The sequence below is a fragment of the Panthera onca genome, chromosome C1 (genome assembly GCF_046562875.1).
Source record: "Panthera onca isolate mPanOnc1 chromosome C1, mPanOnc1 haplotype 2, whole genome shotgun sequence".
Taxonomy (NCBI): Eukaryota; Metazoa; Chordata; class Mammalia; order Carnivora; family Felidae; genus Panthera; species Panthera onca.
In genome coordinates, this window is record NC_138346.1 from 129,796,366 (window position 1) to 129,811,358 (window position 14,993).

Genomic DNA, 14,993 nt, shown 5'->3' on the forward strand with positions numbered 1-14,993 from the left:
GGCTCTCACTGTGAAAAACATGGTCTCTTGATTGAGGAGACACTTTCAAAATGCTCTGTGGAGATTCCTGCTGTGAACTGGGTGGGGCAACAGAGGATAATCAAGGGAATCCTAGTTTAGATAAGATGGTTAGAGAAACTCCTTGAGTCATTTGCCTCTTTTTTTTAATTTTATTTTTTATTTTTTAAAATTTACATCCAAATTAGTTAGCATTTAGTGCAACAATGATTTCAGGAGTAGATTCCTTAGTGCCCCTTACCCATTTAGCCCATCCCCCCTCCCACAACCCCTCCAGTAACCCTCAGTTTGTTCTCCATATTTATGAGTCTCTTCTGTTTTGTCCCCCTCCCTATTTTTATATTATTTTTGTTTCCATCGATGGATGAATGGATAAAGAAGATGTGGTATATATATACAATAGAGTATTACTCAGCAATCAAAAAGAATGAAATCTTGCCATTTGCAACTACGTGGATGAAACTGGAGGGTATTATGCTAAGTGAAATTAGTCAGAGAAAGACAAGAATCATATGACTTCACTCATAAGAGGACTTTAAGATACAAAACAGTTGAACATAAGGGAAGGGAGTTATTTGCCTCTTGAACCTGAAGAATAAGAAGAAAGCCAGTGGTACAGTGATCTGGGGGAGAGGATTCCAGGCAGAAGCCATAGCAAATGAAATGGCCATAGATGGGCCAGAAGGGTTGGGAATTGTGAATGAGGAGAAAAATCATGGGCTCTGAAGTGGGGGAGAGGTGGGCAGGAGGTAGGGGGGGCAGGAGAGCTATGTCCCCCAGCAATGTAGGCCAGGGCACAGAGCTGGGATTTTACAGTCATTACAGGGGGAAGCTAGTAAAGGTTTCAGTCTGATTTAAATTTAAAGAAAACCCTGCTGGAATGTTGTGAGGTGATTTCAAGAGCAAGATGGTCTTGGGGCGCCTGAGTGGTTCAATTGGTTAAGTGTCCAACTTCGGCTCAGGTCATGATGGTGGTCCGTGAGTTCGAGCCCCATGTTGGGCTCTGTGCTGACAGCTCAGAGCCTGGAGCCTGCTTAAGATTCTGTCTCTGTCTCTCTGCCTTTTCCCTGCTCATGCTCACTCATGCACCCGCGCTCTCTTGCTCTCTCGCTCTCTCATGCGCTTGCTCTCTCTCAAATATAAAATAAAACAAAAATAATTTAAAAAAAGAGAAAAGAGAGATGGTAGAGGCCTGGATTAAGCTGTGAGCAGCAAAAACAGAGATGGATGAATGAAGGAAAGATACTTTTCTTGGTGGAGCAATTTTACTGATGCTTTCTCTGAAACATCTTGAGCCTTCCTTTTCACATGTATAGTCATGTTCTCCTTTCAGGACCTCATCTGCCACCTTTCCAACCACAGAAGCTTCTCATCATCCCGTCACCAACTTGCATTTCCAAAAGGTGGACTTCTCAGTTCATTCTCTATCCCTAACTTGTCAGTATTTGCTGTTGCCTTCAGGATTCAGTCAACAATCCTTAGCATGATATTTAAAGCCCTCAATGATTTGGGCTGAAACTACTTTGCTGAACTCATCCAGCTAATACCTGCCCACATACTTTACTTTGCAGGTGTCCTGCTGTGTCGTAAGGTCTCTAATTTGCTGTACATTTTTATAGTTCTGCCTCTGATCATAATAATGTCAGAGCCTAGAATGTCTTCCCATTACTTCCTATCATATTCCTTCAAGGTCCAACTAAAATAATTCTTTCCATAATCTCCCATTATTACTTTCTCTTTGTAATTTCATAGCACATTGCCTGGACAGCTGTGTGTGTGTGTGTGTGTGTGTGTGTGTGTGGTGAAATATATATGACATTTACCATTTTAAATTGTATAGTTTTTAACATTAAATATATTCATGTTGTTGGGCAGCCAGCCATCACCACTGTCCATCTCCACAACTCTCTTCATCTTGTAAAACTGAAGTTCTGTACTCATTAGACACTAACTCTCCATTCTCCCCTCCTCCCAGCCCCTGGCGACCACCATTTTACTTTTTGTCTTTGTGAATTTGACTACTCTAGGTACCTCATATAAATGGAATCATGTGATATTTGTCCTTTTGTGACTGGTGCATTTTACTTAGCATAATGTCTTCAGTGTTCAACCTTGTAGCTTGTATCAGAATTTCTTTTTAAAAGAATTTCCTTTTTAAGGCTTTAAAGTGTAACATTAGTTGTATATACCTCACATTTTGATTATCCATTCATCTCTGTGGACACTTTGGTTTCTTACCCCTTTTGGCTGTTGTGAATAGTACTGCTATGAACATGGGTGTGGAAATACACGCTCCAGTCCCTGCTTTCACTTTTTTTTGGTTATATACCCAGAAGTGGAACATGCCAATCCACACCAACACTTGTTCTTTTCTTTTCTTCTTTTTTCTTCTTTTGAAAATAATATCCATCCAAATGTGTATGAAGTTGTGTCTTATTATGGTTTTGATTTTGTATTTCCCTAATGATTAGGGATACTGAATATCTTTTCATATACTTATTGGCCGTTTGTATATCTCTCTGCAGAAAGATGTACAAAGTTCTTTGCCTATTCAAGTTCTTTGCCTGTTTTTGGATAAGGGTTGCTTGTTGAGTTATAGGAGTTCTCTATATATTCTGGATGTCAATTCTTTTTTTTTTTTTTTTTTTTTTTCAACGTTTTTTATTTATTTTTGGGACAGAGAGAGACAGACAGAGCATGAACGGGGGAGGGGCAGAGAGAGGGAGACACAGAATCGGAAACAGGCTCCAGGCTCTGGGCCATCAGCCCAGAGCCCGACGCGGGGCTCGAACTCACGGACCGCGAGATCGTGACCTGGCTGAAGTCGGACGCTTAACCGACTGCGCCACCCAGGCGCCCCTGGATGTCAATTCTTATCACACATTTTGTTTGCAAATATTCTCTACCATCTGGAGGCTGCCTTTTCACTCTGTTGATACTGTCCTTTGCACAAAATTTTTAATTTTAAAGAATTTTAACTTACTGGGTTTTCTTTTGTTGCTTTTGGTGGTATATCTAAGAAATCATTGCTAAATCCAATGTCATAAAAATTTTCCCCTATGTTTTTGTCTAAGAGTTTTATATTTTTAACCCTTGGATCAATTTGGTATATTGTACAAGGTAAGGGTCCAACTTCATTCTTTTGCCTATGTATATCCAGTTTCCCAGAATCATTTGTTGAAAAGGCTCTCCTATCCCCATTGAATGGTCTTGGTACTGTTGTCAAAAATCATTTGAATATATATATATATATATATATATATATATATATATATATATATACACACACACACATATACATGAGGGCCTATTTCCAAGTGTTCTATTCCATTGGTCTAGAAGTCTGTCTTTATGCATGTGCCACAGTGTTTTGGTTACCAGAGTTTTGTAATAAGTTTTGAAATCAGGAAGACTAAGACCCTGACCTTGTTCTTTTTCAAGACTGGTTCCCCTATTAAGGGTCCCTTGTGATTCCATATGAATTTTAGGATGGAGTTTTCTATTTCTGCAAAACACATCTTGGGAGTTTGCTAGGGAACATCTATTTTTATACTTTCTTGCAGCAAGTAATTAATTACCTATCTGCTTCCTTTATTGGAATGTAATCTCCTTGATGTTAGTGATAATTTTCAGTCAATTCTTTTTCCCTCAGCACCTTATACAGTAGGTGTTCATAAATACTTAACGTTTTTATTGTTTGCCTCTGGGGAAATGGTTCATTGTTTTTAATCATTAAGTCATACTTTTCATTCTTGAGATCTTAGCTAAAGGAAGCCATCCTTGACTCCCTTGACCATATTAAACCCCTGGCAATGCATTTTTCCTGTACTCTTTCTTCATGGCAACTGCACATTTATAATTATATACTTCTGTGAATATTTTTTCCCCCACTGGGCACGGGGAACATTTTGCCCTGTATCTTCTACAGTGTCTGGCACACAGTGGGTGCTTAATAAGTATTAGTTGGTATATCTTTGTTGTGATTTGGATTCTGCCAGTTAATTCTTGCTTTTGGTAGCTAACTTTCCTCTTAAGACTATACATAAAATTAATTAATGTTTTCAGTGTACCTTCTAGGATGTCCAAGGGCAGACTGTTTGGAAAGCGTATCATATAGACCTGAACTTTTTGCAGTAAGCATGCTAAAAATGCAAAATGATAAAACTTATAGTGTAATAAGGTAGCTGTCCCTAGCAAATATTTCTTTGTTTTTATATGTTTACAAAAAAGAAAAAAAAACCTGAGACATGTAAATTTTATGTTTTAGAATCAACCAGTTTTGCTTTTTGGACGACCTCAGGGAGATGGTGAAATTCGCATAACCACTCTAGACAAGCATACAAAGCAAGAAAGGTGAGAAAAGAGGAGCAATAGTTATTTTCAAAATAAGTGGTTAGTATCAGAAGATTGAGAAAACAGTTCTTTCAGGACAAGGGAGGGAAAAAGGAGAAGAAAAACAAGGGGACAGACCAACCTATGGTTTTCTACAATTTTCTCATAGATATGTTTCTCGGTTCTGGTATCTGTTGATTTGTCTAAGTTATTAAGAGGGATATGACAAATAGAGAATGTCAGCTGGGGCTCAAGGGACACAGTAAGATGAGAGTAGAGATAAAGCAATTGATAACTACTGTAAAAATACAATTGCTTGACTTCTCTTTTTGGTATACACTTTAACTTAAAAATATAAAATGTCCTAATAAGGAAGTCTAAGGGAGGACCAATTAATATATGTGAATATTCTTGAGGGAAATTCAGGTTAGTGAGCTTGGCCTGGTATTCCAAATTATATACGTATGATTATTAAACTGATTGATTTGGTTGAAAAGGCCATTTTCTGGAATCTTTGCAATGAGAAAGTCAGCCAGCAGGGGGCAGTGTCAGCTCTCGCTTCCAACTTGATACCCAGGCTCTACAGGTAGTTCCCAGGAGACATAGATACTTTTTAGCCTCTCCAGGAAAATTAGTCTTTGCAGGTGATGCAAGTATTAGAGCTACATGAATGTATCATTGTCATTATTATTTTTAAAATCTATGCATATTAATTACTGACAGTTTTTGAAAAGATGCAAGTACTGGTATTGGAAATAGGAATTACAAAGTTTGTTGTTCTCCCCCAATTACATTATCTTTGAAAAGAAAGCGAAATATCAACACATAAATTTAATCATAATTTTTTTAGTTTTCATTTTGCTCATACACTGCTCAATTTGTGGTTTAGGTGGTCCATAAAATCATGAGGAGCAACCTAGAGGGTAAAAGAGCAGATTCCACAATTAGATCTGGGTATCAATCTTGCTCTGCACCTCACAAGCAGTGTGACCTTGAGCAAATCAATTAACTTCACTAAGCCTCAGTTTCCTCCCTCATACAATGAGGATGAAAATAATACTTCAGTAGATGGTCCTGGGGATTTATTTTAAGTGAGTCATCTTTGTCAAAGGGATGGACACTTGTCAGTACTTTTCTGGCTGATTCCTAGGAACATCATAAGTTAACTGCTATTGCTGTCATTAGTATTCTGTAAATGTTAAGCTTTTAAATGAAAAAAAAAATAATTGCTCATTATTATGAGCAATGCTTTGTGGCTAATCTCAGTTGTTCTTTACAGCAGCTCTGTAGCGTGCCTTTTCTTAGTATAATTTTGTATATGTTTTAAATGGGGAAACTGAGGTAGACTAAGGCCCTACATTCAGTAAAGGGTAGTGCCGGGGCAGACACAGTTCATTCTTTTCAATGTGCAACACTGCCTTTGTCATTAACTCAAAGGAAAAATTTGGGGCTGGTTTAATTACATTTTATCAGGGAAAAATTAACATACGTGCTTCCAAACCATTTGAAATCTCTCCCTCTCTCTCTCAGGCATATCTTCCTGTTTGATTTGGCAGTGATTGTATGTAAAAGGAAAGGCGATAACTATGAAATGAAGGAAATAATAGATCTTCAGCAGTACAAAATAGCCAACAATCCTACAACTGATAAAGAAAATAAAAAGGTGAAGTTTTGAAAATTAATTACTGTAATTTACTCATAACTTTGAATATTCCAGGAAAACATGCTAATACATTACTATGAGAGGGCATATCAATCCAGGTGTTTTTTTCTTTGTAGAGATTTATTAGGAGTAAGCCTCTGTGAAAAATAATTAGACAGTCCCACAACTGATAATGATCATCTCTAATGCCTTGATGGTCAAGTAAAATGTGTTGGTTGTAGAAACTGATGGATGTAAAGTTAACTACAAAAATGTGGTTCTTTATAATTTGTATGCTGATATGTTATGAGAAGTTTGTGGATGATTATGGTGGTGTTTTAGTGAATTTGGAAGCATGATGTTATTACTGAATGATACATATTAACCTGCAGAATATTAATTTTTAACAGTGGTCTTATGGCTTCTACCTCATCCATACCCAAGGACAAAATGGGTTAGAATTTTATTGCAAAACAAAAGATTTAAAGAAAAAATGGCTGGAACAGTTTGAAATGGCTTTGTGAGTATTTCTACTTTTAAAAGTGCTTTTTCTACTACTTAAATCTCTTACGAATAATGAACTGTTAGTAAATGTACTCTAATCCTTGTAGCGAGTGTATGGAGACTGTGGAAACCCTTTGAGCATGAGTGCTACTCAGCTGTCTACTTGATAACTTGGGTCTCCTAGGAAAGAGGTTTTGGTGAATTTCGTCAAGAAAAAGACAGAGGGAGCTCTAACCTTCTATCTGACTTCCTTCTCATGGGCATATTTTAATTTTTTAGGTTTCAGCAGTCCATGAAAATATTAACTATTCTAATGATAAACTTTTGATTACCATCTTTTATATAGATCTTTATTTAAATAGAGATAGCTCACAAACATACACATATCTTATTTTTAATAGAAAGATTCATTTCTTCCTCTCACTTGTGTTTGACTCATTTATTGTTTGAGTCCTAGATAAATCGCTTGATGTATTCAATGAATGTTTTAAGGGCTTGATTTCTTTCAGTGTTATTTTCTTTTATTAAAATGGAAGCTGAAGAAAGAGGTGGGAAATAAGTCCGACCTGTTTCAAAAGGAAGAGCATGAAGAGATGTAATTACACAAGAACATGCCATCATAGGGGTTTCTTTTTGTTTTGATGTTCATGGATTAAAAGGTACATAGCGACCCTTGTTATGGAAACATATAGGTCACCCTGAAATTGAAACTGTTAACAAAAGGTGAAATTCTGGAGGAAAAAAAAAACCCTTTAGTGATTTGCTTCATTTGTATTCTAGCACTGCTTACCATTTGTGGACAAATTCTATCAGGCTTTTGTTCTTTTGTTTTGTTTTAAGAAATGCTCATGTTAATGGAAAATGGAGGTAAGATTAGAGTGTCTTATTGTAGTTCTGAAGTGAGAAAAACAGATTTTTTAAAGATTATTTTATCTAACATTTTGAGAGTAATGATTGTGCTGCTAAATTATTTCTAAGCTCGTAGACAATTCTGGATTTAGCATTAATCACCCCCATGAACTGGCTACATAGTCTTAACTAAATTGATTAGTTTCTCAGAGCCTCGGTTTCCTCCTCTGTAAAATAAAGATAATAATATTTTGAATTCCAGATATGTGTCTGGCAGAGTGTTAGCCAAATAGTACCCCAGTAGTCATATGACACTGAACAATAAGTGATATCTATTGTTGTCACTATTATTAATATTGTTTTATATTTATAAGACCCTACTACACCCATGAGGACTTGTAAAATCAGAAGGCATTGTCCCAGTATATCATTATCATCCTTATAACGTATTATTAATTACAATAATGAAACAAGAAAAGTTAGTAGTTATGTGTGTCGATGCCATGACTATACTACAGGGACCCCTTTGGTTGTGGCATAAATGATGAAGTTAGTGGCCTCTTCCCAGTCTCTGGTGTGCAGTCATCTGCATCATAAACCTACTGTGTTGTTTCAGTGAGGTTTCAAGTGGTAGATTGTCTACCTGGGTTGGTGACAATGGGCAAAAGTAGAGCTGATCTCAAGCCTTTGCTTTTGTGGGAATGATGCTAGGGCTACTATTTTCTTATGGGTTCTCTTTGGCTGTATAATCTTTAGAGGAGTAAAGAAATTTCTGCGGAGGAGGGAAGTTAAATTTCTTGTCCAGAGCAGACAGTCTCCTTGGACTATATATGACAGGCATATCAGTTAACATTTTGTTCAGTTTCCATTAATCAGCTTCACACTGGATAAAAGAGGTTCGGAAAGAAAGATGTTTTTATGTCTTTTGTGTAAAAGATCTGGGTAGGTAGTGAGAGGGGGTCTGGTGACTCCCTGGGGTATCATCAGGGACCTGGCCCAGGTCTTCCTGCTCTCCATTATCAGCATTTGGCTTCTATGCTCAAGGTTGGTCACTTTGTTGTCCAAGGCAGCTGCTGGTGCTCCACCTATAAAATAGACAGTCTAGGCAAGAGAAGGTAACCTCTCACTTTTAAGGATCCTTTGCAGATATGCCACAAACTTCTTTTGCTAACAGTGACCAGAACTTAGTAATGTGGCCACATCTGTCAAAGGAGCCTAGGAAATAGAATCTGTATTCCAGGGGAACCTGGGTGGCTCAGTCATTTAAGCATCCAACTCTTCAGTTCAGCTCAGGTCATGATCTCGCAGTTTGTGAGTTTGAGCCCTGCACCAGGCTCTTCACTGACAGTGTGGAGCCTACTTGAGATTTTCTCACTTTCTCTATCTCTCTGCCCCTCGCCTGCATGTATGCTCTCTCTCTATCCAAATAAATAAACTTAAAAAATTTTATATTTTATTTATTTTTGATAGAGACAGAGCACAAGTGGGGGAGGGGAGAGAGCGAAGGAGACACAGAATCCGAAGTAGGCTCCAGGCTTTGAGCTGTCAGCACAGAGCCCGACACGGGGCTCGAACTCACAAACTGCGAGATCATGACCTGAGCTAAAGTCGGACGCTCAACAGACTGAGCCACCTAGGCGCCCCCAAATAAATAAACTTTCAAAAAAAGAATCTTTATTCCAGGCGAGACTGTCCCTGGCTAGGGATTCCAGGTTCTCATATGGAAGACGGGGAGAAATTTGTAGTTGTAAATACCAATCACTGCATTATAGGTATATACTTATAGGGGTAGGTATGGATGGATTTAAATTGTTCCACCACAATAAATATGGCTGTACCACACACAGGGAAACTGGGATTATTTTTTTTTATGTTTATTTATTTTGAGAGAGAGTGCACAGGTGCATGTGGGTGTGAGTGGGGCAGGGGCAGAGAGAGAGAGAGAGAGAGAGAGAGAGAGAGAGAGAGAGAATCCTAAGCAGGCTCTGCACTGTCAATGCACAGCCCAAGGAGGAGCTCCATCTCACAGATCGTGAGATCATGACCTGAGCCAAAACCAAGAGTCAGATGCTCAACCCACTGAGCCACCAAAGTGCCCCCTGGGAGTCTTAATCTTTGCTCATTTTCCAGGCACTTCTACAGTATAATTAAACATCCAAGTGGCTGTTTATATTTCAGAATTCCATTGACTGCCCATGCAGATGGTGAGAGGGTGGAAGTACCTTTTTTGAGAATTGCTCAAAGTCGAAGTTGAGGGCTTCTATAAGGAGTGATTGTGCCAATTACAGCAAAGTAAAATTAGTCAGGATTTTACTAAAGCATCAGAATATTTCATTATTTCCTCCTCGCCTTATGCAGGAAAGCCCTGCTTCCAGCTTTGTAAGACAGCTCCTGCTTGTCTTGTGCTCAGGACAATAGAATAATCTAGGTAAGTCCTGAAGCTTAAGATGCTACCTATGGTTCAAATTTTGCTATTTTACCCATTATCTAAAGTTCTAGTCCCTTAATCTATAAGCTATGGAGAACAAAGGAAACTAAGAAATCTGGCAGCATTCACGACAGCCCATGAAAAACACTAAGCCTTGGATACCTCCACAAGCCATCTTCTGCGAGTCTCTTTAGCATTAACATGGGACACGTAGGTCCTCCTAGAGCATTCTGGAGTGCTGCTTTAAGGAGCTCAGAGAAGGAAAGGGAGGCATTGGTAGGAGGGTGGTGGGAAATCAAGGGATGTGATATTTTAAGACTGATGAAATGCTTGCCAGTTCTATTTACAGAAGATGGCAATTCTGCTGTTTATAGGATAATTGGATCATTTTTATTTTAAAAAATTGCAAATCACCTTTAAGATGTTTAAAATACTGTTTTTAATTTAGAACATTATAAAAGACTGTAGAAAAGTTTGAATACCAATAAACAGTAAGTATCCAGTAAACGCAAATCATCTCCCAAGAGGCGACCTGAATCTCAGCCTGTGTCTTTCCCAAGCACATCCCTGTCCCTGCTCAGTAGCTGTGTTCTCTGACCTTCTTTGGCCATAACCACTTCCAGCAGTGAACCACATCAGAACTTGGCAAACCTCTGTAAGAAAGACTGAACAAAGAGAAAAGCAGCAGTGATCCACTTGGATGGGACAGGGAGAAGAATCTTTTTTTCTTTTCTTCCTGTGAGGAGAAGTGGTAGCAGGACTGACTTCTCTTGAAGTTGTTGGAGCAGTTACTGAACCAGATGATGTTGGAAGCCATATTTCTGGGGGACTATGCTCTGAAAAACATATTTAAATCTTTAGGAGGCTGATACATATACATTGCTTATTCTTACTTATTTCTAAAAGGACTTTCATCATTGTCTCTGACAATTCCATTTTAGTTTTCTTGGAAATAAGATGGCAAATACTTTTATTAGCTTAAGCTAGTTTTCATAATTATACAGGAAAATACGGATGTGTCTATAGCAGTTTTCAAAATACTGTCAGGAAGCTTATGGATATGTTTTCTCTGAATCCCTTATACCCAATGTGTTTTTAAGAATTTCTCCTATTAGATTTAAATTGATAAACGTTGTCATACCCACTTTATAGTTCAGGAAACTAGCAATCATAGGAGTATTTGACCAAATTTGTACAACTTCAATGTCAAATCATTTATAATAGAGTTCAGGATCTCAGTTCATAGCATGTCTTTATCCATGAAGGTGCTAAAAATAAGCAACTGGACTCAAATCCTTTTATCTAAAACTAGGTTTCCTTTTTTCTATTCCCTCTCCCTCAACCCCCCCGCTGATCTAGAAGATCAGGCAGTTTCCTTAAATGTTCCAGAAATAAGTCAAAGTTGGGCAAAATATGAAATAAATAAATTGAATAATAGAATACAAAGGCTTTTTAAAGAAAGAGAAAGAGGAAAAAAAATAGGTGGAAAAAAACATTGCAAATGGTAGAAAGTGGTAGATTCTTAAACAGCCTCTGAGTGTTCACTGAAGGGAACTGAAAGGTTCTCTTGCTTGGAATTTCTTTGGACTGACCCAATTCTTGAAATTCTAACAATTCATATTTAATCCTTTGAGTAAAGAAAGTTCTCTAAAAGATACATATACCATCATTCCCACTAAGATTTCTTCACTGTGTCCCATATGTACAATGCTACATGGTTTTCACAAGAGGAAGAATAACAGAGAGGTATTAACGTGTGCTCAAAGATTAGCCCAGGATATTTATCTCTTAAATGCTCAGACTCTGGTTGTGGGGAGAAGAGTAGGAGAAAGGGATAAGGAAATTACAGAGCCAGAAAGAGGCTCTGGGGCCAGGCTGCCTTGTCATGTTAGTCATCTGGAAGGGCAGCCACCTGAGCTTTGTTTCCTAGGATGGACCCCTGAAAAAGAGTGCTCTCCAACTAGGGTGGGTCAGGGGCCAAGAATCAAGCCACTAAACTGCACAAAAACGCATTTGACATGAGCTACAGTGTTTCTTTCTAATTTATTCTCCCATTTACTTCCAGAATGAATTTGAGGTCACTCACCATAAAAAGCACACATGCCACAGAATTAAAAGGAAAAATTTAAATAATCAGAGGTCAAACAGAACAATGTTTCAAAACATTTTCCTCAAAGTTAGGATCTACTAGACAAGAATATTTTCTTGAAATTTACCTTCTGTAGTTTGTATTATTAAAAGCAATGAGTATGTTTTTTACATTTTAAATATGAAATCCTATCTTATCAAACATAACTTCAAAAACATAAAATTTGTTTTAATCTAAAGATGTTGCTCAGATGTTTTGAATACCAGAGAGATAATTACTGGAGGAAATTACATTCATTCTACAAGTACTTAGCACTTGCCTTGTTGACAGATATTTTTGGAAGCCCTGGGCATATAACAACGAGGGAGCTATTGCAATTGAATTTAAATAGTGTAATTTATAAATGTGACAATTTTTAGTAAATATATAAGGAATTGAATGTAAAGACTGAACTCTTGATGTTTCTAGCTAAATAATACCTTTCTTCCAATCCCATTTACTCAAGTGTAACTAGAGGAAGCCTAGGAATTGCCCTTCTCCCTCCATATGTGTTCAACATCTCACCAACCTCTACAGATTGAATCTGACCACTTGTAATCTTCATGTTCACCTCCCTGGTCTAAGCCTTTCATATCTCTAATTAGCTTCTGCATTCCTTGCTCTCTCCTTACTAGTCTACTCTTCAGGGTGGTCCAGTTGTGTCTTGCCCTACTTAAAACCCTTCGTTGGCTATGTATAGCACTTGTTATAATCTCAACATTCTTGCCAGGATCTGAAGGCCCTCCATGATTTTATCCTGCCTGTCTTCCAGCCACATCTCTTATCAGTTTCACTTGTGTTCCTTTTGCTGTAGTTAGATAGGGTGGATTTCAGTTCCTGGAGAATGCACAGGCCTCAGGCAACCACCCTTGAGGTTTCCTACCTAGGATGGTCTTTCCTCTTGGTCTTTGGTTAGCTGGTTTTTTATTCTACAGATCTTAGCTTTAAATGTGACTTTGTGAAAGAGATCCCTTCTGACCACAATGCTAAATTAGTAACCTTACCTTTCCAGTATTCTCTCACAATTGTAATTATATGGCCCTACAGAAATTATCCAAGGGTAGTATTTATAGCTTTCACTCTGCTCCTCCGCACCCTGTTTGTTGAAGGGAATCTGCTATTTGCCTGCCCAATTTTGCCTGTCTTTTCTCTTCCTAAAGATTAGGGATTTCTTTCCTGCTTACTAAGAGAGAAGGTAAATTGAACTGCTTGGCTAATGCTGGGAGAAAGGAAAAAAGAAAGCTTCATAGTTCCAGAAATGGAAAGAAAATTTGGGGTTTTGGTGTGAATGAGGCTCTAGAATAGCTATGGAGTTTGAGGAATTTGGAAAGGGAAAAACACCTTTTGAAATATATACCTGTGGATTCAAATTATATTCCCTTTTATAAAGTTCTTTGAAATGTTAAGTAAAGAATGCAATTGCATTTTGGTTATTTTGGTTTCTGTATGTGTACCTTTAAGGCACCAAGTCCTGGGCCCTTGGATTGTTGAGATCACCTTTAGACCTAGCTGCCCATTTCCTGGCTATTTACCCCTGGGTAAAAACACCAAGAAGGCAGGCGTCTTGTCAGTGTTGTTCACATGCATGAGGGGCCCTATCACATCTTGTAGCACATAGTGGATAATCATATTTTTACTATAAACTTGAAATTTCAAGTTTTCTGATAAGGGTAATTAAAAAAACCCCACAAAGACTTGATGAGTTAAGGAATTCATATTGTCTGACAAAATATCACAACAGCCCTTGAGGGAAAGAAACTTTCTGGTATGATAAGAAGGTTTTATAATGTGGATTCTTAGGAGATACTGAAAAACATATGTTTTCCACTAGCAGCATTAGATTTTTTGAAGTACTAGAAGTTGATGTCACATATAATAATTTTTTCTTAAATTAGTATTAAAAAATGAGATTGCAATTTCCTGAAGGCAGTTTTGTAGCCACCTAACCTGATGCTTCCAGGTTATGTTTCTTTTTGTCCTTCCATATATCTTTCTTTTCGGCAGACTGACTCAATTTTTGGATAAAACTTAACCAACTGAGATGGGTAATTTTCACACTACCTAGACTCTTTCACATAATGCTGACCTAACTTATACTTAACGCTGAAAAGTACAGAACAGTATGTAATGTTCTATGCCACCTATGCCACCTGGGCCTCCTTGCCTCTGGGAGATGGTGGGCAGAACATGGCCCAAACTCCAGTTCTAGGGTATGAGGTGCTCAAAGCCCACCTACTCCCTCACATTTCTCTCTGTACAAACTTCTGACCTAGAAGAAATGCAGTCATGGCCTAGATTTTGTGATACTCACGGGTGTCATGAAGAAGGCTTATTTCATGCACCTCTTCCCTCTGCCATTTTACTGGTCTTGTTGACATCTTCAGTATGACCTTCCTCACCATATACTGCTCCCTGTAGTGGACTGGTATCCTGAGCTCACTGTTCTGCAATGAGGCCTGACTAGTCATGCCAGAGAGAGTGCACCTCCCCTAGCCATCCTGGGATTTCGAGGAATAAAGCCGTGTTATATGACATCAATTCAAGATTAAGAAATCTGGGCGTCTCAAGCGACGGTGGCCTTTGCTATTGGTTGGTTGAGTGACCCATATTTATAATATAATAGTAAATTTGCGACAGCAAATTTGACATTCTGTTATGCATATTTAAAAGACTGACTTTGTTGATGCTTTTGCCTAGAGGGAGATTCTTCCATCTACGTGAAGCTAGGTCAAAGACTTCTACAGCAAGCCCAAGTTACTGCTGCTACTCCTGCTGCTACTACTGGTACCACGAGTTTGGTAGTACTGTTACTTCTTCCTCCTTTTCTTTTCTCCTCTCGCTCCTTTTCTCCATTTTCTTCATCAGGAGGTCTGTTTGGATCTTCTCAGATATATAAATAGGTACCTTTGAGACTACAAATTTCATCTCTTAGAACAGGGACCAACCCACTTTTTTTCGTAAGGGGCCAGAAAGTAAATACGGTAGACTTTGTGGACCATATGGTCTCTGTCACAATTACTCTATTCTATCATTGCAGTAGTAGCACAGCCATGGATGATACATAAATGAACATGTGTGGTGTGTTCCAATAA

At 38.2% G+C, this 14,993-nt stretch overlaps 1 protein-coding gene across 2 annotated transcripts in view; it reads left to right on the forward strand.

The window, feature by feature from the left end:
- VAV3 (vav guanine nucleotide exchange factor 3) overlaps window positions 1–14,993 on the forward strand; it is a 362,968-nt gene that overhangs the window by 192,465 nt on the left and 155,510 nt on the right. For both annotated transcript variants that reach the window (XM_060625198.3, XM_060625200.3), the window contains 3 exons: window positions 4,286–4,371; window positions 5,881–6,013; window positions 6,403–6,512. In XM_060625198.3, the coding sequence (XP_060481181.1) occupies window positions 4,286–4,371; window positions 5,881–6,013; window positions 6,403–6,512 (329 nt within the window). The remainder of the gene's footprint in view (window positions 1–4,285; window positions 4,372–5,880; window positions 6,014–6,402; window positions 6,513–14,993) is intronic.